The sequence below is a fragment of the Phyllostomus hastatus genome, unplaced genomic scaffold (assembly GCF_019186645.2).
Source record: "Phyllostomus hastatus isolate PE091 unplaced genomic scaffold, TTU_PhHast_1.1 phas_contig_86, whole genome shotgun sequence".
NCBI lineage: Eukaryota > Metazoa > Chordata > Mammalia > Chiroptera > Phyllostomidae > Phyllostomus > Phyllostomus hastatus.
In genome coordinates this window covers 80,322,648-80,349,306 of record NW_025333977.1, presented here as the reverse complement: position 1 = coordinate 80,349,306, position 26,659 = coordinate 80,322,648, and the positions used below count along the sequence as shown (strand labels likewise).

Sequence of the window (26,659 nt, the reverse complement as noted above, 5' to 3'; positions counted from 1 at the left end):
AATTTCTATTATAGAGATAGTATCTGGACAATTGCCTTAATCCTTCACTTAGGTACAGAGTTATAAGGTCTTGGTTTATAAATTTACTTTATCCTTTCATTGTTTTTGATCTTGCCATAAATACATGATGTATGTATTTATGTAAGCCAAATTACTGAATTAAAAAAGTAATACATTTTATGTTTTGATATGCTTTGAAACAAAGAATGAGATCTCTAGTTTATTATCTCAGTTATGGAAACCATAATCAAGTGCAGTTAATTTGGTACCTAATTACACTTTTAGACTTAACTTACATTTAATATATAATTAAATTTTCTTGAAGGGTATTTTCAAATATGACTTTATTGAAGTATGTAGGAAAAGTATGTGGACTTCTGCCCAAGATGGAGGCATAGGTGGACGCACTGTGCCTCCATACACACCCAAGATAGGGACAACAACAATTTAGAAACAGAATAACAACCAGAACTGATAGAAAATTGATCTGAATGGAAGTTGGACAACCAAGCTGGCAGACCCTGGCAGAGGGGTGGCAACTGGCAGTGAGGCGGTGATTGTGAAGCAAAGCACTGCGTGCAACCCAGGATCCCAGCGCTGGGAAATAGAGCCTCAGGACACTGATTGAGGACACCTGTGGGAGTTGAGGCGCACGGAGAGACACCCAGCCTCACAGGAGAGGTTCTTGGAGGGTCCCATAGCATGCACAAGCCCGCCCACATGGGATTTGGCACCAGAGGGGACCAGTTTGCTTGGGGGAAGCAGCAGAAGGGACTGAGGTCCCAAGGAGAACAGAGCAAGCACCATTGTTCCCTCTCAACCCCGTCCCCACATACAACGTCACAACCCAGCAACTGGGGTGCCCAGCCCTGGTGAACACCTAAGGCTCTGCCCCTCACCAAATAGGCACGACCAAACCAAAAAAGAAAAAGAGAGAGAGAGAGAGAGAGGGCTCAAACAGAAGACCAAATAAAAGCCCCAGAACCCATCCTTTTAAGCGACCAACAGATAGCCAACCTATCAGATGCACAGTTCAAAACACTGGTGATCAGGAAGCTCACAGAATTGGTTGATTTTGGTCACAAATTAGATGAAAAGCTGAAGCCTACACTAAGTGAAATAAAGGAAAATGCACAGGGAACCAATAGTGATGGAAAGAAAGCTGGGTCTCACATCAAATGTGGAGTGGACCAGAAGGAAGAAAGACACAACCACACAGAAAACAATGAACAAATAAGAATTCAAAAAAATGAGGAGAGGCTTAGGAACCTCCAGGGCATCTTTAAACATTCCAACATCTGAATTATAGGGGTACCAGAAGGGGAAGAGGAAGAGCAACAAGTGGAAAAGTTATTTGAACAAATAATAAATGAGAACTTCCCCAATCTGGCAAAAGAAATAGACTTCCAGGAAGTCCAGGAAGCTCAGAGAGTCCCAAAGAAGTTGGATCCAAGCAGGAACACACCAAGGAACATCATAATTACATTAGCCAAGGTAAAAATGAAGGAGAGAATCCTAGAAGCAGCAAGAGATAAGGGGACAGTAACCCACAAAGGAGTTTCCATCAGACTGTCAGCTGATTTCTCAAAAGAGACCTTGTAGGCAAGAAGGGGCTGGAAAGAAGTATTCCAAGTTATGAAAGGCAAGGACCTACATCCAAGATTACTCTATCCAGCAAAACTTTCATTTAGAATGGAAGGGCAGACAAAGTGCTTCTCAGATAAGGTCAAGTTAAAGGAGTTCATCATCACCAAGCCCTTATTTTATGAAATGTTAAAGGGACTTATCTAAGAAAAAGAAGATAAAAAGCATATATAGTAAAATGACAGCAAACTCACAATTATGAACAACCACACCTAAAACAAAAACAAAAAGAAACTAAGCAATCAACTAGAACAAGAACAGAACCACAGAAATGGAGATCACATCACATGGAGGGTTATCAACAGGGGAGTGGGAGGAGGAGAGGGGGAGGAAGGTACAGAGAATAAGTAGCATAGATGGTAGGCAGAAAATAGACAGGGGGAGGGTAAGAATAGTATGGGTAATGTAGAAGCTAAAGAACTTGTGACACATGGACATGGAATAAAAGGGGGGGGAATATGGGTGGGAGAGGGTGTGCAGGGTGGAGGGGAGTGAAGGGGGAAATCAGACAACTGTAATAGCATAATCAAGTATTTTAAAAAAAGAAAAGTATGTGACATACATCTATAGCTAAGAATATTCTTCTACTTGTTAATAAACTTTTATTCTTTAATATTAATGAAGTTTTTTTCACCTAAAATATTTTCCCTTCTATAGGTTTTTCTAGAGGTCTAATTAATTTAATTAATGGAGAAAGTCTGATGACCTCTACAATGTCTTTTATTATGTTTAAAAGTATTGTGGATATTAACTCAAGCCAGAAGTATATGAACCATTCCTTAGGTAAGGACTTATTTGTTCCTCTTAATTTCTTAAAAGAATCTTCTTTTTTTAAAAAACCGACATTGGTTTTATAATATCTTACCACAAGTTATAGTCATATAAGCACAATTGTATTAGTAGAGTGATTTACTTTTTAAAAAGCACTATCTGTGTTTACAAAACACATCCCTTATTTAATATTAGTTGTGATGTTGTTGTGAGTCTGAGTTAGGACTTTCATGAGGATGCTTATAAAAGCAGCATTGCTCCACAGGCCTAGGCTGAATCATTATATTTGACAATAAGAAGGAGAGATGTTGTTGATACGTTGAAGATGAAATCAGAGGTAATCCAGGCAGAGAATGCATTCACCAACCATGAGAGGAGGCAGCTTCCCTTCCCCTTCCTCTGGGACTATCTCTCTGTAGGTAACCTGGAAAGCTGTTAGCCCAAAGCGGAAGTGTGAGTCATGTGGCCATCTACAAGACCCGAAAGCAGTACTCATAAGCAAAGAAATTGCACGGTGCCCATGAACTCATTTACCACATTCATATAGCCCTGAGCCATAAGTATTTTTTTCCTTTATCCTGTGTATATGTGTATGTATAAAAAATGATACATGTGTAATTGTCACTCAGGGTAAGAAATATAGCATTACCAGCATCTCCAAAAATATCTTATGTGCCTCTCTGATCAAAACCCCTTACTCTTCTCCTGGAGTGGTGGTTTTAAAGTGTAGTGTCTGGGCTGGGCAGAGGGAGTCCATAGGACCCATTAAGGGTGTACATAGAGTCAAATATTTTGATAATACTACTGAGAAGTTATTTACCATGTTTACTGTGTTGCCATTTGCACTGATTTTGGAAAAACAATGATTATATTCTTCTAGAGAAAATTGCTGAGGTATAGCCATTCCAGTCACTGGATGTCTTCTCTGTTCTAAGGCCTTCTGCATCACCTCATTCTACCCTCCTAACCCCTGAAAAAAGAGTGTGGTGCTTCCAGACCACATTCTAGTATACTGGGACATCTGTATGGTGCCAACTAATCTATTACGTTGAAGTAAAATCTTTCTACTACCACCATCCCCAGCAATCAAGTATAAGCCGAATTACTTTTTCAAACACTCCAGAAAAAGTTTTAGCCATCATTGTTTTCCCTGTTCCTGGAAAGTGTTTTATTGTTGGGCAGCAAGGGTCCCTGGTTATCTCTACTTTTGCTTATTATGCCTTACATATTCATAATCAATGGTGTCTCAAAGGATCTGTTCCAGATGGTGGACAATAATCCTATTAGTGCATAAGAAGTATTACTCTTTAGCTTTGCTCTGTATCCAATAAGTTTACCCAGGCCATGGCAACTTGGAACTCTGTGGTGAGCCTAGAACCCCAGTTTATCACAGGGAGGTACACAGTCTTTAAATGCTCCATATATATTATCTATGGTGTGTGAGAAAACCAAACCACCACACACATACAACCTCTTCCAAAATTCAAGTGAAAAGGAAGGTGACAAAATATAATAATCAGAAGGGGTATTCACCACAAAACTTCCTGCAGATAATGCCTTTCTGAATATAACTAAAGTGATCAACAAAGAGATATCTAAATTCAGAGGCATCTTAAAAGCTCAAGGACCACTCTTGGAAAATCCAAAGAAGTATTCACTCTTGCGTAATAGTCAGAAGGATGTATGTCCAACCTATAAACCTGTTTCAGTATTCTACCAGGCCTCATTTAAGATAGTAAATATTGACCACAGAATTTCAGGGAACCATATCACAGATGACATTTACAGTCTAATCAAGAGAAATTTCTTGATATTGTATTCACTGCAAAGGAAAAAATAAAAATGAAAGGAAGGCACTGATGTGAAAGTTCATTCATTCATTAATCTAACAATTACTTATTGATATGGACTATGTGGTAGTTCCTATTCTAAACCTTGGTGATTCAGCCATGAACATAATAGCTTTTGCTTTCATAGAGCTTGCCTCATAGTTTCATAGTAATAAATGGAACATGATTTTGTGTTTGTTTAAGTTCAGAGAAGTAAAAATTGTAAGCAATCTCCCTGTTAAAATATAATAGTAACAACTCTAATAATAAAAACTCTGCTATAGTGACTAGTGAACTTATTTTCTTAGCCTTTATTCAAGCCTTTAGGACTTTCTCTGAACTTTTAATAATTTTGAAAGAAAATTTTTCCCTTAAGAAAGAAAAACACTTGCTAAACTTTACTCAAATTTCATTTCTATTTCATTGTTATCTATTGACACAACAGTGAACTAATGATTTTCATGATAATCATTTTATAACTTATTTGACAGTTGCTTTATTTTTAAAATTAGCATGTTTCATGAAAGGGAAAAATTAAGAAAAGTTATTGCACCTGAAATTCTTATTTTTTGCAACTTGAGTGTTAAAAGTTTAAGGATATTGTAAGAAATAATAAATATGCTTTGTGGCTTTTCCTGACCTAATACAATAAATCCATCCAGTAAACATTTTACTGATTAAAAGCTATTTTCCTTTCTTAAAGGAGAAAATAATTTTCATACTGAGTCTTGTGAAATGAGTTAGCCTTCTGTGTTTCAGTTACAGGAGGTGCCAGATTCCCAAAATTATCAACATGGCTAAATTCGTGCCTAGAATAGATGTGACCTAGAGGGCTATGGGAGGGCCAAACTCTCCTCCCATGGTCACACTATCCCTACAAATGTTAAATCTTTCTGCTTGACAAATGTAGAGACCAGGGCTCCTTTTCAGCCATGGAATGATGTTAAGCAAGAAGGACTCTAAATTGCCTCTATACTCTTACTAGTGCCCATCCAGTAAGTGGATGTTTGTAGATAAGGATTCATAAAAGGGTTCTTTCTCCTTCATTTTGTCCACTCTGAGCACAGTTCTAGGATTTACCTCCAATTTTAGCCTTGTTTTTTTGTCATGGTCGCTGTTGTTTTCTGCTGGCCATTCTTTGTTTTGGTTTTGCTTTTGCTCTCCTCCTGTTCTGTTGCAGTTGACCCTTTAGCCTTTCCTGATCCCAGGACACACACTCTGTGATTCAAACTCTGTCCCTCTGTTCCTCACACTATAAAGGTAGGGAGGACCTTCTCACCCACTGGCACATCTGATTCCAGCAAAAGAGTCTATCAAAGACTTAGGCTTCCTGTTTTCCAGGGAAGAGCATCATAATGACTACAGAAAACAATTTGGCAAAATATAACCATATCAAAGAAACAACTGTCTTCGTGCATAATTCCACTTCTGGAAACTAAGGAAGTAATAAGAGAAGTACAAAAAAGTGATGTACAGAAATATGTACTGCAGCATTATTTATCAGAGGAAAAATGGTGGGCAGGCCAGGAAAATATGGGAGATTCACTCCCTTTTTCTGTATATCCTCTGTCTTATGTGAGATCCAGAATATAAGTGACATGAATTTAGAGACTTTCTCCTTATTGTTCACTACTTTATCTACAAAGTTGATTATACTATTTGGCACTGAATCAATATATGTTCCTTAACGGGGACTGTGTTACAGCTGGTCAAGGTCTGGCAAGTCCACTCTAGATTTGGGGAGATAGAAGAAAACGCTTGGAGCTGTGGGAATGCTTGACATGCCCTTATTCAGGGTTGGGCAAGCCACACACACTGCAAGCTGCACATCTCTCTAGTGAGATGTCCCTACCTGCCTAAGTATTAAAGACAAACAAAGCCAGCAAAAAGCCAAAAAATTTTATAAAATAGCACGAGTCTGCACAAGTGAGCCCACTTCATGCTATGGGAACTGTTTATCAGACCCAGTCTCAAGGCAATGAGAACAGTACTTATAGGGCCCATTCAAGGTTATGGAAAACTGCTTCCCCTTAGTTCCCCAGACACCTGAGTGAGAAAGCCAGGCTGCCTCCATTTACCCTACAGGGACTGTAAGCAGCTCTTATACTAAACAGACTGAATTTTATAAACTCAAGTGTGGCTTTCAGAATTTGAAAAGAAAATTTTATTTTAAGAATATGAATATACCCTACATCTACCCCAAAGGATATGAATTAGATATTTTTTAAAAGATCATGACAAAAAGTTGACTAGAACATCACTTAAAAGTAAGTTCTATTAATTATTTTTTATTTTCTCCCCTTTCTTGCAGCACATAGCATCATGGATCAAATATTGTCATATTGTGGAGCAAGTTTCTTGGTTGGAATTTTTAGTTCAAAACTGATTCAGTTGTGGATGTCTACTGTTTTTGGTGATGATATCAATCATATAAGTCTCAGCTTTTCAATCCTGTACTTCATCTTTTTTATATGTAAGTGAGAGGTTTATTCTTAAAATTAAATGACAGAAAAATTCAAAATAAAGATATTAAAGATAAAAGTTGAAAATAAAACACCCAGCAAAAGGTATGTATGTTGCCACATATAATGTGCACCCATATTTTTGGCCCAAACTTTCAGGAAAAAAATCTTTCACTTTAACTTTTAATTCAATTTTTATTTATTTATATTTAGCTACTTGGTTTTTTTATATTATAAAGGAATTTTAACATTTATTTTTGAACATATTATGGTACAAGAAATTTTAGGTAACAAATAATTATAAAACACAAGAACAGATACAAGGTATTTCAGGTATTACCCATGTATAATGCACACCCTTATTTTTTCCTCAAAAATGGGGGCAAATAAGTGCTCATTTTATGTGGCAAATATGATAGTTTAAAGAAATAACCAATCTGAAAGTAATCTTTTGGTTAGAGTAAACTATCAAAAGAGATAAAATATTTGTATCTATAAAACAGAAAACAATATGCCAAAACATATAAACAAAATACAATTATTAAAGACAAAAGAATTTGATAAAATTGTAACTGTGAGATATTTTGGCATGACTTTCCAAGATAATTTCATAACTAATCATACAAAAATTATTATGCTATGAAAAGATTCAAACCAAAACTTAAATGTGTAGTTTATAAGATATCTAAAGAGTTTCCTTTCTAAAACATAATGCATATCCTTTACATATACCTGTAGACCTTTTACAGAAATAAACTATACTTTAAGAACATTTCAGTAAAATTTTAAACATTGTTCAACCACAATGCAAGTAAATACTGACTACAGAAGGAAGGTCTTAAAAAATAGTCATTCTAACTCCTGAAATTAAATATACTTTTCTTGGTCACTTTAAGATCAAAAAGAAAAGAAAATAGAAGTTACAAATCAAGTAAGGCTACATACTAGAATATCTGTTACTAATCCATTTAGCACCACTTCCTTTTCATGGAAGTGTGGCAGATAATTAGTAAGTAGCCATATCACCATTTCCTGATACAGCCACAGAATCACATTCAGCCTAGCTCTTCAGACAGCTCTACAAATGATTTGAAGTTGGCATATGTGCTAAAACCTCATTAACAATTTATATTATGTATTTTCATTACATTTAAGAATAAGACAATGTTGCTTATTCTCATAGCCAAGATTTAAGGAGTTCTGGAAGTTCTAGCTAATACAATAAGAAAAAAGAAGAAGAACAAAGTTTATACATATTTTGAAAGAGAAATGGTTACATTAGTCACATTTTAGATTACATAGAAATATCAAAAGAATTAATAAACTAAGCCAGCAATGCTTTTTAATGGCTTGATATAAATTTAATATTAAGAATCAGGGGTATTCTTATAAGTCAGCAGTAATTATTTAGAAAATAAAATTTTGATTCTCTTTAAATTGGCAAAAAGTTATAAAATATCATATGTGGAATAAACTTGTCAAGAAGTTTGTACCTAAATAGAGAAAATTTTACTGAGAGGTATAAAATTTGTATAAGTTGTGACAGACTAAAAAGCTTATTTTTGCAAATGCTAACATAACAGAATTCATTACTTTCAAGTCTAAGGAAAAAATGCAGAATGTAGGATCTTGAAGTTTCTTAATTCATCAGCGAGTTAAAGCCAATTGTAATCTACTGAGGTTTCAGGATCAAGGTAATGATTGAATAGACAGAAAATGATCAGTCATTTACAAGTACTTTATCATATACTATCTGACTGTGTATACATAATTCTTACAAAAATATATTCCAACAAATGTAATTTCCTCTAACATCATTCAAGTAAGCAAGCATAACCTCAATATTAGGAGTTATACCCAAGGAAACAATAAACATTGAGTCAAAATAGCTCAAAAAAACATTTTAGAAAGAAAACTTATGGGACAAAAATTTATGAAAACAAGATACAGAGTGAATATAACTCTAATGTAAAAGGACTTCCATTCTGTCCTGAGTTAATATTTATATTTCTAGTATCTTCAAGGTAGGTACCATAAATACTTTGCAAATTTTGCCATTACCTATCAAGTTACAGTGACTAGTTAACTTAATTAGTCATTAACTCAATTAACTTAGAGTATCTATGTCCACAATTACTGCTTCTTTTATGACTGTGTTAGTTTCTGGGTTAGGTACCATTTCTAGTCAGGACTAAAATAAAGAATATAAAACTTACAATTTTCCATCTCTAAAATTAATAATAACACTAATCTAATCAAACTAAAATGCATCAGAATCTGAATCAAGCAATGACAAAAATAGTTTTGGTTTTGAAATTTTACAAAACAACTTTAAAAGTTTACCTAGAAATATTAATTGTGAGAATAGGCAAAACAATGTTTTCAGGTGGAGAACTTTCCCTAATATATAAGAATTAAATATTTAATAAGCTACAGTAATTAAAATCAACTGTTCTAACAAAGGAAAACAAAGTAAACCAAAACAGCAGAAGGCACACACATGGCAATTTGGTAAATGTGACAGTGTGGTAAAAGTGACAGAGCCATAGTATTCTTCAGTATTAAAACAGAAATCAATATTTTTATTAACATTAAGACAATGCTGCTGAACATTAAAAGAAGAAGCCCATTTGAGAACTGTGTTACTATATAATCCCATAGTAATTTTTTATGTTCCTTCATTTAAGTACATGTATGTTGGATATATGCCACCGTAAGTGTTCATTGGGCACTCCACCTCAAAAATCTTGATCCAATTATATTAAATCCCCAATTTTAGCTTATAAAACCCTAAAGATCTCCTTATAATTTCTAAAAATTTCTGGAGTTCCCTTCTTTGTGATCTCTTCAACCTCCTCTTAAGTATACTAGAATTTCTGGTTCTTAGTAAATTCTACTGAAGATGGGGGCAAGGAGAGATCACAGGGTAAATTATATTACGTATATAAATTATATATAAATTATATATATCACCATTCTATGAGATTTTTCTATCTTCCTCTATGGATATATAAGACTATGCCACAGTACTTTAGGTTTTTCAGTCCCCTGTCATACATGCACCAAAACAAAATTAAACTGGGTAAGTAGATTCATATTGGGTTTTTACTGATGCAACTCTCTTAGACCTGTCACAGAGTCAAACTGTTTGTATCTCCTACTGTCTCCCAAGAAGAAAGCTTACAAAGTAGGCTAGTCTATAAAGAACTTATTGGTTCACTTCCTTTTCATTCAGCCAGAGCCCCTCTGGAAAAATTAGACCTGTAGAGGATGCTCTAGCTTTACTGAAGCCCATGAAGAGTTTTGTGAGCTCCATATTGTTGTCAATGATCTGAAGCCAAAACAATGTAAGGATGTCCTGTATAAACTTCACTACACAAGTGGGTGTGTCTGAGGAGGAAGGAGGATGACGGGTGGTGGTAGTAATTTGCAATATTATCGAGTTGAAAGCAAGTCGGGTAGCCTGTCTGTACTATTAAGATATTTTCATCTTTAGTAAAATTAAAACTTTCTTTCTTTTTAAAAATAGGTAAACAAGTTGGAATGTCTGGAATTGTTACACTGGCTACCATGGGACTTTTTTTAAATTCTATAAGTTTTAAACCAGGAGTTGAAGCACTACTTCTTGAGTGAGTTGCTAGCATATTTTCACTTTATTTCATACATTAAAAGCCATAATATTGTAATAGTAACTACATCTACATCTACATGGTAAAAATAAGATACTGATTGGACTACCCAACTAAAAACACTTCCTAAAAACTCTCTTGCTTGTGTCTTCTACTCCTCTAACTTTAGGCAAAATTGTAAGCTCACCTTGAGTTCATGTTGGCTCTATTCCCCCACGAATCCCTTCACCATGTATTCACTAATTTCCAGTCTAATCCACTACACAAAGCAAGGATTGAGCTAAGGCAAGTGAGGCACTCACTTCAGACACACAATTTAGAGGATGCCAAAAAACTTAATAATCAAGATAAATAATGTTTTAATACAATATTTTGGGGGAAAGTAATGCCAAAAAATTCCATGCTGAAAATGTAAAAAAAAAAAACCCCAAAACTTAAGATCAATATTACTGATAGTCCTTTTGCCTCAGGCTCTAATAAGGCTAAGCATGGCACTGATACTAGAGTGGAAGGCCAATATTTTAAGACCATAAAGAGATACCATGCAAAGCAATTAAAAGGTCAAGCTACGGTGTTTGAAGAGGATTAGCAGTGCTGTAAAAGAAAGTATGGCCAAGCTAATTGTAAGTCTTGTTATAAAAGAAAGTATTGCTAAACTAAAAGCAAGACTTACCTTTAGTAGAGGTATCAATGTGCTCTAGGACACCAAACTAAGGGATGTACAGACTCTATGTCATCCTAAAATAAGGGTGTTTTCTGTAATGCTCTAACATGGCTGAAATAACACAATAGCAACATATGTGTTAACAGAGGTCCTGAACATAATCAATTATTTTTTGGAGTTTGGAAGACTGTTATAGAAGATAGAATAAATTCAGAAGTCAGAAGCTTAAAAGGATAGATCTTATAGGATTCTGGAGCACTTCACTAAATTTCACATCAAATACGGTGGAAGCCCATTATACTAGCAATTATGCAGAACTAACTGGGCCATGTTTGTAGAAATAATTAAAATGTTACACTAATATTCAACTGTATCTATGAGAAGGGATTCTGAAAGCTTCCTTCATAACTGAATGCAGGTCCAGCTGTGTTCTTTGAGTGTGCTTTTTCAACTGCTCTGCATGCAGCTGATGAGAACATGAGCTTTGGGAAGATACAGAGTTTTCCTGGGCTCTGGAGCACTTGAATAAACACACACTCACAAATCCCAAATAGAGAGTCTACAAGGGGCATTCATGTGAATAAAAGAGTCATTCATAGCTTCTAAGTGCTTTCTAAGTTTTAGGCAAAGGCTTAATTCTCTCACTATGTAAATCAGACTAGCAGTTCAGTATTCCTTTTCAAGATCAATTATTTTAGTTCTTCCTATTGGTACAAAGATTTCACAGTCAATATTTTTGGGCTGTGTGAATTGTGATGCCTGAAAGAGTCTCATCAAAATAGCATAACTATAACCTAAATCTGTCTTTCAAGGGCAATCCAAAATGAAAGACACTGATTTATAATCAGTGCAAAACTTGCTTTGGAATTGTTTGTTTACTTACCTTAGTGCCCTTTCTCCCTCCTGAAATTTTAAGCCCCTTGAGTGTTGATAAACACTTTATTCATCTTTACTTTCTTGATAGTGCCTAACACAATGCCTCACTCATACATGAGCCTTGCAATAAATATGTTAATTAACCATAATTAACTATATTTATTATTTTTTCTGAAAATGCAGATTCTGGAGTTGTCTATCATTTGTGGCTTTTCTTATGGTGTTTACTTTCATTGGACTTCTAATTCCTGCACATACGTATTTATACATATCATTTTCAGATATATACTATTCATTAAATATCTACTTCACACTTATTGTTTTAAGGTAAGAATGTCATTTAAAGTTTTTTATTTATAAGATACTAAATAAACCTGAAGATATTCTTTTAAATAATAAAAATGTTTCATTCCTTAGAATGAAAATTTGACTCTTAAACTTTCCAAGAAATCATCAGCAAATTAGTGCTAAGGTGTTTGTTTGTTTGTTTTATTTCTTTTTATTTATTAACAATATTTCAAAGCAATGCAAGACCTTTGTAAAATTTTTGAAAATTAGAAAAAAGGAAAAAAATTCTTACAATGCTACTTACCTAGAGGCAACTGCTATTAACCTTTGGTGTATTTCATCCAGTGGCTTTTCTTTATCTATGAAAGCTCATAAAGTTAAACAACGATCATCAATTTTTTTAAAAAAGTTGCTTTGTTTGCTTAATATTGTGTAACATAATTTTCTACTAATCATGGTTGGAAATACCTTTTAAAATCATAAGAAAGTCCTCTTTGTACTTGCCTTTTTTGCTCAAATAATTTTTGTGGTCCCTTTTGCCATGTCCCTTACAGGCAGGAAAGAGCCTGTTCATGTATGTGGAAAGGAGACAACATAGAAAGAAAACACCACCAAACTGGAGTCTCATATTTCTTTCATCCCCATCACTCAAACTGTTAATATTTTACACTTCCCTCTAGGAAAATCAGCTAGGAGTCAACATCAAGTCAGCTAGTGGCATGTACATGAAAATTAGTCCCAAATTATCAGATACAGTTAGTGTAAAATATAGAAATGATATGTAACTGAAAGAAGAAATGGAAATGAGTTGATCAATATTATACAGACTTAGTAAGATTTAAATCTACAAAGAAAAAGAAAGGGAGAACTTTTTTCCTTATTTCTTATTCATTAGATTTTTTAAAATTTCTTTTTGGGATCCAAGAATAAAATGTATATCTATAAAACATCTCTAACATTTTCTTTTTTGCCTAAAAAAATACCACACAAAGGTGATGTGGACTTTTCCTACTACTCACCCAATAGGAAGAAGCAAAGAAGATTTAATGGCTTTCTTGGCATGTCTCTCTAAGGAAGAGACATGCCCACTGCCTTCCTCTGATGCTATGCCAACAGTGGGTGAAAGAAGGCTTATTTCTCTGAGAGTTGGCAATTCCACAAAGAATAGATTAGAAAGAATAGAATAGGATGAAATGGAAAGAAATTTCTATAACAAGAATAACTTTTTAAAATTTGTTTTGTCTTTTAGACTTCTGGTCTTTCTATTCTTGACCCCTCTTTTGTCTCGACTTGCTGATGGATTCAGCTGGCGCTGGGCATTCATAATGGTCTGGAGTGAAATGAAAGGGGTGCCTAATATAAACATGGCCCTTCTATTCGCCTACTCTGACCTTCCTTTTGGAAGTGAGAGGGAAAAATCGCAAGTAAAGAAACATAGTTTTTTTATTCTGAATATTTAATCAAAACTGTTGCTGCATTGAAATATGCTTTTGCAGTGAAGTAGCTCAGCTCCACTTAGACAATGGGAGTGACTTAGCTATGATGGCAAGATGGGGCAAAGGAAGAAAGACTGGCAACTTTCCTCTTCACTGTTCTAGCTTTGGTGTCCCTAAACCCCTTCTTCACACACCTAAATATAGTTTATTATGAAGGTTGAAGGAACTAAAACTTATAAATCATTTAAAATAGTATTTGATATAGGGTATGCACTCTATAAATTTTTTTTTTACTAGTACCCACTCAAGAAAAAACAGAAACCTACTTATGATTGGCTCTATTGCCTTTTGTAACTTTATGAGTCTGCATTCAGTAATGCTAGTAACCCAAACATTTTGATTGTCAAGTAAAGTTATATTCAAGATAGGACCCCTAAACTCTCCTTAACAGAACACAATGGGCATGACTCTCCCTCTCCTTGATCAAGGTGAGATCTGTGTAAGGAATTTCTTTTAATACAGACATAACGCATCTAATACTTCCACTGTGGTTTTTGGCATCAATTCCAAGAATAACAGGAATAACAGCAAGGTAATTATTTTGTGTCTAATTAAATAATAATCGAAACATTCAAAAGCTAAATATTCAAACACCACTTTTAAAACCAAAATTATCTAGTATTACATGGCTTCCCCCTTCTTTTTAAGCTGTCTCAACCAGGCAAAATAATCAAAATCAGTGTCATTACCATATTTACCAGTATAATGGTGGACACTGCATACAAATCTGGATTCTGAAATTTTTAGTTAGCTGCTATTTGCTGTGTGGCCAGCAGCAAGTTATTTAATTCCCACCCCTATCCTTTATGTCAATTTCCTCATTCTAAAATAAACTTACTAATGGTACCAATGGTTTGCTAGTAATTGTTTAACACTAAATTTCTTGGGATGGGAGGAGCCCTAATGTGTAGAATTTACCAATTTCTATTGTGTGATCACTCTCACCAACAGTACATCAATCAGCTCATAAAGTTCCTGAAAATTTAATAATGAGGTCTCACGAACTATGAGTCAGCTCTAGCACACCACTATCTCAAAGGGTTATTATAAGAAATATACATAATTATTATATAATATACATAATTATATATAATATACATTAAAATATACATAAAATGCACAATAGATTGTTTAACATATAGTAAATGTACAGTAAATATAAGCTATGATGGTGATGATGATTATGATGATGATAATGATGCCATGTAGACTTTCTTTGAAATAAAAACTTAGTAGATACAGTGGTATCTCCTACTCATTGTTAGTTCGTTACAATGAATGGCAAGCAACAATTGATGAAGCATTTTCTTTTTTGGGATGGTGTTGTGACTCATACAAGTTCTAGCAAGTGCAATGAGTGGAGAGCAAGCACCAAATGCTAAACATTTTTTTCTCATCAAAATGTGATGAATACCAGGTTTAATGAGTTCTGAAGCCAACAAGCACTGAGGTAGCACTGTAAAATCATTTAATGAAATGTCCTCACTAGTAGTAACTAGTTGAGAAGAAAGTAACACTCCCTCCTTACTTTATTTTGGCTGAACCCTACAGCTAACTTTTAATACCCCTGAAGAGATACAATACAGTACAATAAAAGGTTAAAAATATTAACTTAATCTTGTCTCTGCTATTCACAAGTTAAATGACCTTTGGTAAGTTCTAGTGCTTCAATTTCCCGTCTGTATAATTGGATCATATTGGTGTTTACTTCATGGGGTTGTACTGATAATTAAGCCTGATATTTTATACAATATGTTTACTATATAAACATTAGCTCTTAATACTATTAAATTATATTTAACTAACTCAGTGTCCTCAACCTTAAATGCATTTTAGAATGCTTTGGGAACTTTAAAAGTATACCAATACCTGTGGAATCCTGGCCCTGGCCATGGTGAATAATGGGTATCAGACTTATTTCCCATAGTAAATAACTATAGATTGGTTAAAATATAGGAAGCAACTGATTTTAAGTATTGGACAAAGATATCACATGGTTAGGTCCTTGAGAGAAGGATAAGCATATTCGGTGAATTTGCATTCACTCTGGCTTTCTTCCAAATTATGGCACAAAGAAGTGGAAGCCAGAGAAGAGTCTCACTGAGTATAAAAAATAGAGTTAGGGCTACTGAAGCAGCTTAAATTTGTGAGGTTGAGAGCCAGGGAGGGAAGACGTGTAAAGAGAAAGAGCACAAGAAATCTGCATGAGGATTCCCTGGGGTCATATAGCCTAACAGTAATCTGTACAAGCAGAGTATTAAAGGAGATATTGCAGAAGAGAGCCAGTAGGAAGCTTTGGGCATTCTGAAGGCCACACAGAACTGACAGATACTACAGTTCTGATGAGGAACAGTACAAATGTCATAAACACCACTTGTATTAAGTTGTGATTCCAGAAAGACCATGCCTCAGAAATGAGAATTATGCTCTACGGTAAGGTTTAGTCTACACCCAGTCTAAGAAAGACTAAAGCCATGCCTTGTGAGGATAATGTAATCTTCCAGGCCATGAACTGACTGACACAACAAAACTCCAAAGTCTTTAAGGGAAGACAACAACCAAGACTCTCAAGAATGTATAATCCATAGTGTGCAACCTGAAATCAAATATTACTATACATGTGAGCACATAAGAAAATGCGACTTATAATTAAGAGTGTCTATTCAGGTCCTTCACCCATTTTTTTTTAATTGGCTTGTTTGTCTTCCTGGTGTTGAGTAGTATGAGTTCTTTCCATATTTGGGGGATTAAACCCTTGCCCAGTGTATCTACGGCAAATATGTTCTCCCATACAGTTGTTTCTCTTCATTTTGATGATGGTTTCTTTAGCCATGGAAAAGCTTTTTAATTTGATATAGCCCCATTTGTTTATTTTTCCTTTATTTCCCTTGCCCTAGGAGATATATTGACAAAAATATTGTTATGTGAGATACACGAAATTTTACTGCCTGTTTTCTGCTAAGATTTTTATGTTATCACAACTTATATTTGTGTTTTATCCATTTTGAGTTTATTCTGGTGTATGGTATAAGTTGGTGTTCTAGTTTCCTTTTTTTCTTTTTTGTACATGCCAGCCCAGTTCTCCCAACACCATTTATTGAAGGTACTGTCTTTACTCCATTGTATGTACATGTCTCCCTCTGTGAAATATTAATTGACCATAAAGACATAGATTTGTTTCTAGGCTCTCTATTCTGTTCCATTGATCTATGTGTCTGTTCCTATGTCAGTACCAGATTCTTTTATCTACAATGGTCTTGTAGTATACTTTGATATAAGGAAGAGTGATTCCTCCAACTTTTTTGTTCTTTCACAAGATTGCTGAGGCAAATTGGGGTCTTTTGGTTCTATATAAATTTTTGGAATATTTATTCTAGATCTGTGAAATATGTGATTGGTATTTTAATTGGAACTGTGGTGAATATATGAACTGCTTTTAGCATGGACAATTTAAGGATGTTAATTTTTCCAACCCATGAACATGGTATATGCTTCCATTTATTTGCATCTTCCTCAATTTATCTCTTCAATGTTCTATAGTTTTTCAAGTACAGGTCTTTTAGCTCTTTGGTTAAATTTATTTCTAGGTACTTTATTGTTGTTTTGTTCATTGCTATAGTAAATGTGATCTTTTCTTAGCTTCTCTTTCTAATAGTTCATTGTTGGTTTACAAAAATGCCATCAATTTCTGAATATTGATTTTTTTATAACACTACTTTGCCAAATTCACTTATTAGTTTTAGTAGTGTTTTGGTGGAGCCTACAGAATTTTCTATGTACAATATCATAGTATCTATGAATAATGACACTTTTATTTCCTCCTTTCCAATTTGTATGCCTTTTATTTCTTCTTCTTATCTTATTGCTGTGTCTAACTTCCAGTATATGTTGAATGAGAGTAGAAAAGCAGACACACTTGTCTCGTTCCTGATGTTAAGGGAAATGCTTTTAGTTTTTTGCTCTTTGAGTATGAAGTTGGCAGTAGGTTTTATATATATGGCCTTTATTATGTTAAAATATGCTGCCTCTATTCCCACTCTGCTGCATGTTTTATTATCATAAATGGGTACTGGATTTTATCAATGCTTTTTCTGCATCTATTGATATGATCATGTGATTTTTCCTTTTATGCATTTATTACACTTATTTATTTGCATATATTGTACCATCTTTGCATCTCTGGAATAAATCTGATTTGATCACCAATGTATGACCTCTTTAATGTATTGCTGGATCTGGATCGTGAATATTTTATTGAGGATTTTAGCATCTGTGTTCATCAGAGATATTGGCTTATAATTTTCTTTCTTTCTATGTCTTTACCTGGTTTTGGGATTTGGATAATACTGGCCTTGTGAAAAAGAGTTTGGGAGTCTACCTTTTTCTTGTATTTTTTTGGAATAGTTTGAGAAGGATAGGAGTTAGTTTTTATTGACTGTTTGGCAAAATTTGCTTGGGAAGCCATCTGGTCCAGGGCTTTTGTGCTCTGGGAGTTTTTTGATTATTGGTTCAATTTTGCTAGTTGTTATTGATCCATTCAGGTTTTATGCTTCTTCCTGATTCAGCTTTGGAAGATTACATGTTTCTAGAAGTTTATCCATTTGCCAAGGTTGTAAAATTACTTAGCAAATAATAGTTCGTAGTAATTTCTTACAATCTTGAGTATTTCTGTGGTATCAGTTGTTACTTCTCTTTCATTTTTTTTGAGGTAGAGAATATTTTTATTTTTATTTTATTTTTTAATATATTTTATTGATTTTACTATTACAGTTGTCCCATTTTTCTCCCCTTTATTCCCCAACACCCTATACCTTTCCTCTCACCAAATGCTTCTATAAGAAGCATTTATGCTTCTTATTCCCTGTACCTTTACCCAATTCTCCCCACTCCCCTTCCCTGCTGATAACTCTCCATGTGATGCCCAATTCTGTGAATCTGTTCCTGTTCTAGTTGTTTGCGCAGTTCATTTTTGTTTTTGTTTTTGTTTTTTAGGTTCAGTTGTTGATAGTTATGAGTTTGTTGTCATTTTACTGTTTGTATTTTTTATCTTCTGGAACTCCTCTGTAGGCAACTGTCTCCTTTACTCGTGCTGCTTCTAAGATTCTCTCCTTATCTTTAGTCTTTGCTAATGTAATGATGATGTGCTTTGGTGTGTGCTTCCTTGGGTCCAACTTCTTTGGGACTCTCTGAGCTTCCTGGACTTCCTGGAAGTCCATTTCCTTTGCCAGATTGGGGAACAATCTTCATTATTTTTTCAAATAAATTTTCAATGTCTTGCTCTTCCTCTTCTCCTTCTGGCACCCCTATAACTCAGATATTGGAATGTTTAAAGATGTACTGGAGGTTTCTAAGCCTCTCCTCATTTTTTTGAATTCTTGTTTCTTCATTCTTTTGTGATTGGATGTTTCTTTCTTCCTTCTGGTCCACTCCATTGACCTGAGTCCCAGTTTCCTTCCCATCACTGTTGGTTCCCTGTACATTTTTCTTTATTTCACTTAGCGTAGCCTTCATTTTTTCATCTAATTTGTGACCATACTCAGCTAATTCTGTGAGCATCCTGATTACCAGTGTTTTGAACTGTGCATCTGATAGGTTGGCTATCTCTTCATCACTTAGCTGTATTTTTTCTGGAGCTTCTATCTGTTCTTTCATTTGGGCCATATTTTTTTTGTCTTGGCATGCCTATTATGTAGTTAGGGGCAGAGACTTATGTATTTGCCAGGGCAAGGCAACCCATGTCACTGTGTTGTGGCACTGTATGTGGGGGAGGGGTCCAAAAGGGAACAATGCTGCCTGCTCAGCTCTCTGCCAGCTTTCAGTCACTGCCTCTACTACCCACAAACAAATTGGGCCTTTCCAGTGCTGATTCCCAGGTATGTGGTTTTGTGTTCTTTCTAAGAGCCTGTGGGTCTCTCCAATGAACACTACTTTGAGGCTGGGAGTTCCTTCCACTTTCTCAATCCCCACAGGTTTTTTCAGTCAGATGTTTTGACGCTTTATTTCCCCTCATTGGAACCCTGGGTCATGCAGTCTGTCTTGCTCCCCAGTTGTTCCTCTTGGTTTATTGCACACAAATGTGGGACTGCTCAGTCTGCCAGCCACTGCCTCGCCTGCCCTGGTCCTCTCCACTCCAGCTTCCTGACTCTGTCCCTCCTACTGGTCTGGATAAATGTTTTTTTCTTTAACTTCTTGGTTGTCAGACTTCCATACAGTTCGATTCTCTGGCAGTTCTGGTTGTTTTTTGTTCTTAAATTTGTTGTTGGCCTTCTTTTGGTTGTGTAAGGAGAGCAAAGTGTATCTACCTATGCCTCCATCTTGGCCAGAAGTACTACTTTATTTTTTATTTTATTTATTTGGGTACTCTCTTTTTTTTCTTGATGAGTCTGGTTAAGGGTTTGTCAATTTTGTTTATCTTTCAAAGAACCAGCTTCTCAATTCATTGCTCCTTTGAGTTATCTTTTTAGTCTCTACGTCTTTTAATTTTGTTCTAATCTTGATTATTTCCTTCCTTCTACTCACTCTGTACTTTATTTGCTCTTTTTCTCATTCTCTTAGGTAAAGAATTAGGTTGCTTATTTGAGATCTTTCTTTCTTCTTCACGTAGGCCTGTAATGCTATGAACTTCCTTCTCAGAACTACTTTCACTGTGTCTTATAGATTTGGTGATGTTGTGTTTTCATTTTCACTTGTTTCCTTGTACTCATTGTTAACCCATTTGTTATTTAATATCATGTATTCAGCCTCCATGTATTTAAGTGTTTTGAGTTTTCTTTTCTTATTTAACTTTGTTTTAATGGGTCTCAAAATTCTGTGACAGATTTTTGTCAAGTTGTTTCCATTAAAAAGTACTAATTTTAAAAACTAAAGACTTACAAGCTCACACACACACACACACACACACACACACACACACAAAACAAGTGGTTCACAAAGCATTCTCCTTTCCTTCTGAAGGTTTTACAATGTATTGCAATCATTAACCAGTCCTTTACTATTAAACTTAAGTGGCTAATTGAGACAAACAGTTCTGAGACCATTTTTCTACCACTGATTAAGACTGGGGTGGCAGGTGTTGGGGGTAATATTCATTTAGCCCTCTGAGCTTTCTGGGAAGACTTGGTGACTTTGCCAGCTCCAGCTGCCTTCTTGTCCACTGCTTTGATGACACCAACAGCAACTATCTGTCTCGTGTCATGAACAGCAAAGTGGCCCAGAGGAAGATAGTCTGAGAAGCTCTCAATGTGTATAGGCTGGCCAGGAACCAAATCAACAATGGCAGTGTCACCAGATTTCAAAAACTTTGGGCCATCTTTCAGCTTTTTCCCAGAGAGACAATCAATCTTCTCCTTCAGCTCAGCAAATTTGCAAGCAATATGAGCTGTGTGACAATCCACAACAGGTGCATACCCAGCACTGATTTAACCTGGATGGTTGAGGATAATCACCTGAACTCTGAAGCCAGCAGCTTCCATTGGTGGATCATTTCTGCTATCACCAGCCACATTGCCATGATGAATATCTTTGACAGTCACATTCTTGACATTGAAGCCCACATTGTTCCCAGGAAGAGCTTCACCCAAAGCTTCATGGTGCATTTCAACAGACTAAAGTCTGTTGAACTTCAGTTGCAACATTGGCTGGAGCAAAGGTGACCACCATGCCAGGTTTGAGAACACCAATCTCCACTTGGCCCACAGGAACAATACCAATGCCACCAATTTTGTAGACATCCTGGAGAAGCAGACACAGGGGCTTGTTAGTTGGACAAGTTGGTGACAGGATGCAATCCAGAGCTTCAAGCAGCATGGTTCCACTGGCACTACCATCTTCATGTATGACTCTCCATCTCTTGAACTAAGGCATATTAACACTTGGCTCTAGCATGTTGTCACCATGCCAACCAGAAATTGGCACAAATGCTAGTGTGTCAGGGTTGTAGCTAATTTTCTTAATGTAGGTGCTGACTTCTTTAACAGTTCCCTCATCTCTCTTCTGTCTGTAGAGCAGCTCATTGGAATCCATTTTCTTAACACCAACAATCAGCTGTTTTACACCCAGTGTATAAGCCAGAAGGGCATGTTCACAGGTCTGCCCATTCCTGGAGATATCTGCTTCAAACTCACCAACACCAGCAGAAAAAATCAGGACAGTACAGTCAGCCTGAGATGTCCCTGTAATCATGTTCTTGATAAAGTCTCTGGGTCCTGGGGCATCAGTGATAGTCACATAATACTTGCTGGCTTCGAATTTCCACAGGGAGATATCAATTGTGATAGCACACTAATGTTCATCTTTCAGTTTATCCAAGACCCAGGTATACTTGAAGGAGCCCTTCCCCATCTCATCAGCCTCCTTCTCAAATTTTTCTATGGTTCTTTTGTCGATCCCACCACATTTGTAGATCAGATTGCCAGTAGTGGTAGATTTGCCGGAGTCTTCGTGTCCAATAACCACAGTGTTGATGTGAGTCTTTTCCTTTCCCATTTTGGCTTTGATTTAATGGTGGTTTTCTTGACACCTGTCTTCTGGCAACAAACTCATTGTGAAAAGAAAAACGTGTAAACGTGTTTTGAGGTTTTGTCTTGAGGCTGATTTCTAGTTTCAAGGCCATTGTGAAATGAAAAAAATGCTTGATATGTCTTTAATTTTCTTGAATTTGTTACAGCTTATCTTGGTCTATCTTTTGGTCTGTCTTTGGTCTGTCTTTGAAAATGATCCATGTGCATTTGAGAAGAATGTATATTTTGCTTCTTTAGGTGACATGTTCTGTAAGTAGCAATTAAATCCATTTGATCTAATGTGGTTTTGGTGCCACTATATCCTTGTTGATTTTTTGGTCTGGAAGATCTGTCCACTGTTTACACTGGGGTATTAAAATCCTTTATTATTACTATATTGCTGTTGATCTCTTTCTTAAAGTCCTCCAAGATTTTCTTTATATATTTCAGTGCTCCTATATTGGATACATATGTTTATAAGGGTTATATCCTCTTGTTGGACTACTCCCTTAAATATTATGCAGAGACCTTCTTTGTCTCTTGTTAAGGCCTTAGTTTTCAAGTCTATTTTGTCTGATGTAAGTATTGCTATTCCAGCTTTCTTTTCATGTCCATTTTTATGGAATATTTTCCCCATCCCTTCATTTTCAGCCTGTGTAAATCTTTTTGTTCTGATGTGGGTCTCTTGTAGACAGTACACGTGTGGGTCATATTTTCTTATCTAATCATCTACCCTATATCTTTTGATTGAAGCATTTAATCCATTAATATTTAAAGTTATTATTGATAGGTTCTTATTCATTGACACTTTTCCCCTTTGTACCTGTGTTCTTCTACCTCTCTATTTCTTCTTCATCTTAAAGCAGTTTCTTTAGCATTTCTTACAATGCTGGTTTGGTGGAAAGGTATTTCTTTAGCCCTTTATTATATTTGGGAAACACTTTATTTCACCTTCCATTTTAAATCAGAGCCTTGCTGGATAGAGTAATCTTGGTTGAAGGTCTTTGCTTTTCACTACTTGGAATATTTCATGGCAATCCCTTCTGGCCTATAGTGTTTTTGTTGAGAAATGAGCTGATAGCCTTACTGGGGATCTTTCGTAGGTAACTAGCCATTTCTCTCTTGCTGCCTTTCAGATACTTTGTTTTTAAATTTTGCCATTTTAATGGTCATGTGTCTTGGTGTGGACCTCTTTAGGTTCATCTTGATTTGGACTTTTTGTGCTTCCTGAACCTGCTTGAATTTCTCCATTACCAAGTTGGGAAATTTTTCTGATATGACTTTTTTCAAATAGGTTTTCTATCCCTTGCTCCCTTTCTTCTTTTCCTAGTATCCATATGATACAAATGTTGTTACATTCATATTGTCCTAAAGCTCCCTTAAACTATCCTCATTCTCCTACAGTCATGTTTCATTTTGCTTCTCTGACTGGGCATTATTTTCTATCTTGTCTTCCAACTCATGATTCTATACTCTGTTTGTCTATCCTGTTTTTAATTCCTTCTAGTGTATTCTTCACTTCAGATATTGCATTCTTTATGTCCAACTGGTTCTTATTCAAGATTTCTATATTATTTTTTATGCTGATATAGTGACCACTAAGTCCTTGCATTTCTGACTAAGTCCTTGCATTTCTCACTGGGAACATCCTTATAACCATCACTTTGAACTCCATGCATGATAAATTGCTTGCCTCAGTTTCATTTAGCTCTTTCTGGAGATTCCTCTATTTTCTTTCATTTGGAGGTTGTTTCTTTGTATCCCTATTTTAGTTGTTGCTTTGTGTTTGCTTTTATATGTTAGATTGATCTGCTTTGACTCTCTGTCTTGTGGGGTGGGGTTATGTGTTAGGAGTCCTGAGGGAATGAGTGGTGCAGACTCCTTGATCTCCTGATATGGATGCTCTAGGAATGTCCTTTTGTGGGTTATGTTGACTCTCCTTTTGTATTTGGGTCCTGCTTGTTATTGGTCCATTCATTGGTTGGGAACTCCCCTCCCACTTGCTGACTAATAGGCTAAACAGGTACCACACTTGTATGCTATTATATAGGTGCTGGTAGAATAAAGCAAAACAACACAAAAACAACACCAAAACAAGGTACTCCCTCCCAAACCACAACAGCAATATCAATGGCAGGAGAGCAAAAAACAATAAAAGCAGAAAGAGAAATGGAATAGCAGAAAAGGGGGAAAGGAAAAAGAATATGAGAAGACCAAAGGAAAGAAAACTGATTATGAGAGGAAAAATTGGAAGGGAACTAATACTAATAATGAATGAAAGAAGAAAATGGGGAAAAAGAACATAGAAAAAGTAACAGAAATGATAAAAGGAGAGAAGAAGGGAACGATGGAGTAATCAAAGATAAAAGTAAATTAGGAGACATGAAAGAAAAATTAGAGCACCAAAAAAGAAAAAATACATAAAAATAATAAAAGGACTATGAAAAAGAAAAATAGAGAAAATAATGAAAAAAAAAGCCTAAGTGGATTTGTCTCAGCAGAGTTTAGTTCTTGCCTGCCAGTTTCTCCTTTTGGATATCACTCTGATGTCTGAGTCTTGTGTAAGCCAATATCAGGTGCTGTCCACATCTGGCCCTCAGCAGCTTTTCTGAAGATATATGCAATCCGCCATTTGTGGCTGATTCCTCTAGGCTTGGCTGCTCCAAGGGTTGGCTAAGCTGCTCTGCAAAGCTGGCTTTTGTCAGCATTGGGTACAAGGGTGTGTCAGCAAATTTCCCAAGTCACCACAGGATCTGCCTCTGCTTGTCTCTGCCTGCTGGCCTGATGTCAGTCTTAGACTAGTAACAGATTCAACTATTTCTGAGGGTGCTTCTGGTGGAAGCAAGTGGCTATGAGTCCTGGATCTCCCATGGCAAGTGCCTTTCACACTTCAGGGAAGATGGTGGGTGTGATCCCTGACCCAGAGCCACTAGTCTGAGTACACCTGAGATTACCCTGTACTCAGCAGGGCAGGGCCCCTGGTAGGCCTCCAGAGCTCAGATTTTAGGTCTTCCCAATGCCAGGAGTGTGTTTCTGTGGCTCTCCCATGAGGGGGAAGCACCAGTATGTTTCCCAGGAAAGTGTATGGGTTGGCTGCACCCTAAAGCCAATTTCTGGCAACCCCTGAGTCTATTTATGTGCTATCTTCTCAGCAATGGTTAAGATGTAGGATGGGAGGAAAAAAAGGGGGGAGGGGGTAAAAAACAGAACAAAAGACCAAAACAGAGAAAACTGAAAAAAGAACAAAAAAGGTATAGGGTGGAGTGAACAGGATTTCATATAGTATAGCAAGCAGATTTCCAGAGGCTGAGAGGAGCCGCATCCCACAGGATAAGGTCATTGATTTTGCCCTGGGAGGGACTAGCTCTTCTCAAGGAAGATGTCTGCTGTGGAGCCCAGGTCTATCCTGACTATAAAAAGCCCACAGCTGCTTCCCCAAGACTCTCCCCAGTGCTTCCCACTCTAGCATGCCCTCATGTGACTCCAGTCCTCACTGCCCTCCTCTTCCTGAGGCCTAAGGTAAGTAGCCACAAACAAAAAACCTGTGCTTTGCCCCTTTAAGAGAAAATAAAAGGTGGTGGGTTTGTCTCCAGCAGTTTTCATCTCTCCCCAGCAGAGAGAGCCCCCTCAGCCTTTCACCCCTGGATGCTACATGGTGGGCCATCTGGGCACTGGCTGTCTGTGCTTGGGAACCTGGTCTGTGGTCCTGGCTTCACTCCTCAAGGGGAAGCTTTCAAAGCCATGCTGCAGCCTTGGCCTGCTGCCCATGTGTATGGGGCTGACCCCTTTAAGATGTCCCTGCCCTTCCTACTAGTCTAGGGATGGGGATTTTTGGCCATTTTTGGTTGAAAGGTTCTTTTCCAGGTATCCTTTGATTTAACTGAGGTGATTGTTCTCCTTTTTAATTTTATATCCAGTCTAGTTCTGGGAGGTGGTGAATGATATATTCTCCTACTCTGCCATCATCTTGCCAGCCACTATAGTAACTTTATTTATAATAACTAAAAGCCAGAAAAAGCTCAGATGTCCTTTAACAGGGAATATTTAAATACTTTGTTATGCAACTACACTATGGAATGCTACTCAGCAATAAAAAGGAACAAACTATGAATAAAAGCAACAACCTTAATGAGTCTCCAGAGAACTATGCTAAGTGCAAAAGCTACTCTCAAAAAAAAATCACACTTCCTATATGATTCCAAATATATAACATTTTTAAGTAACAAAATTATAGAATTGGTGAACAGATTAGTGGTTGCATATAGTAATTAATGGTGACTATAGTAATAAAGAGGGGTGGGGACAAGAAGGAAGTGAATTAGCTATAAAAGTCAACATGATTTGTTATTAACATAATGGGACTGTTCTGTGTTTCGACTATGTCAATATTAATTTCCTGGTTGTCATATGCTTCCATAGCTTTGGAAAATGTTACCATTAGAAATAACTGGGTAAGTATTACAGAGGATCTCTCTGTGTTATATCTTCAAGCTGAATGTGAG

At 36.2% G+C, this 26,659-nt stretch overlaps 1 protein-coding gene and 1 pseudogene across 1 annotated transcript in view; one reads left to right on the top strand and one right to left on the bottom strand.

Annotated features, from left to right (window-relative positions):
• The window catches only part of SLC9C1 (solute carrier family 9 member C1), a 103,242-nt gene that overhangs the window by 15,371 nt on the left and 61,212 nt on the right, over positions 1 to 26,659 (top strand). Inside the window, exons 5-9 of the mRNA XM_045851906.1 lie at positions 2,302 to 2,427; positions 6,556 to 6,717; positions 10,236 to 10,335; positions 12,059 to 12,202; positions 13,413 to 13,587. Coding sequence (XP_045707862.1) covers positions 2,302 to 2,427; positions 6,556 to 6,717; positions 10,236 to 10,335; positions 12,059 to 12,202; positions 13,413 to 13,587 — 707 coding nt within the window. The remainder of the gene's footprint in view (positions 1 to 2,301; positions 2,428 to 6,555; positions 6,718 to 10,235; positions 10,336 to 12,058; positions 12,203 to 13,412; positions 13,588 to 26,659) is intronic.
• Positions 20,710 to 22,143, bottom strand: LOC123827142 (annotated as a pseudogene).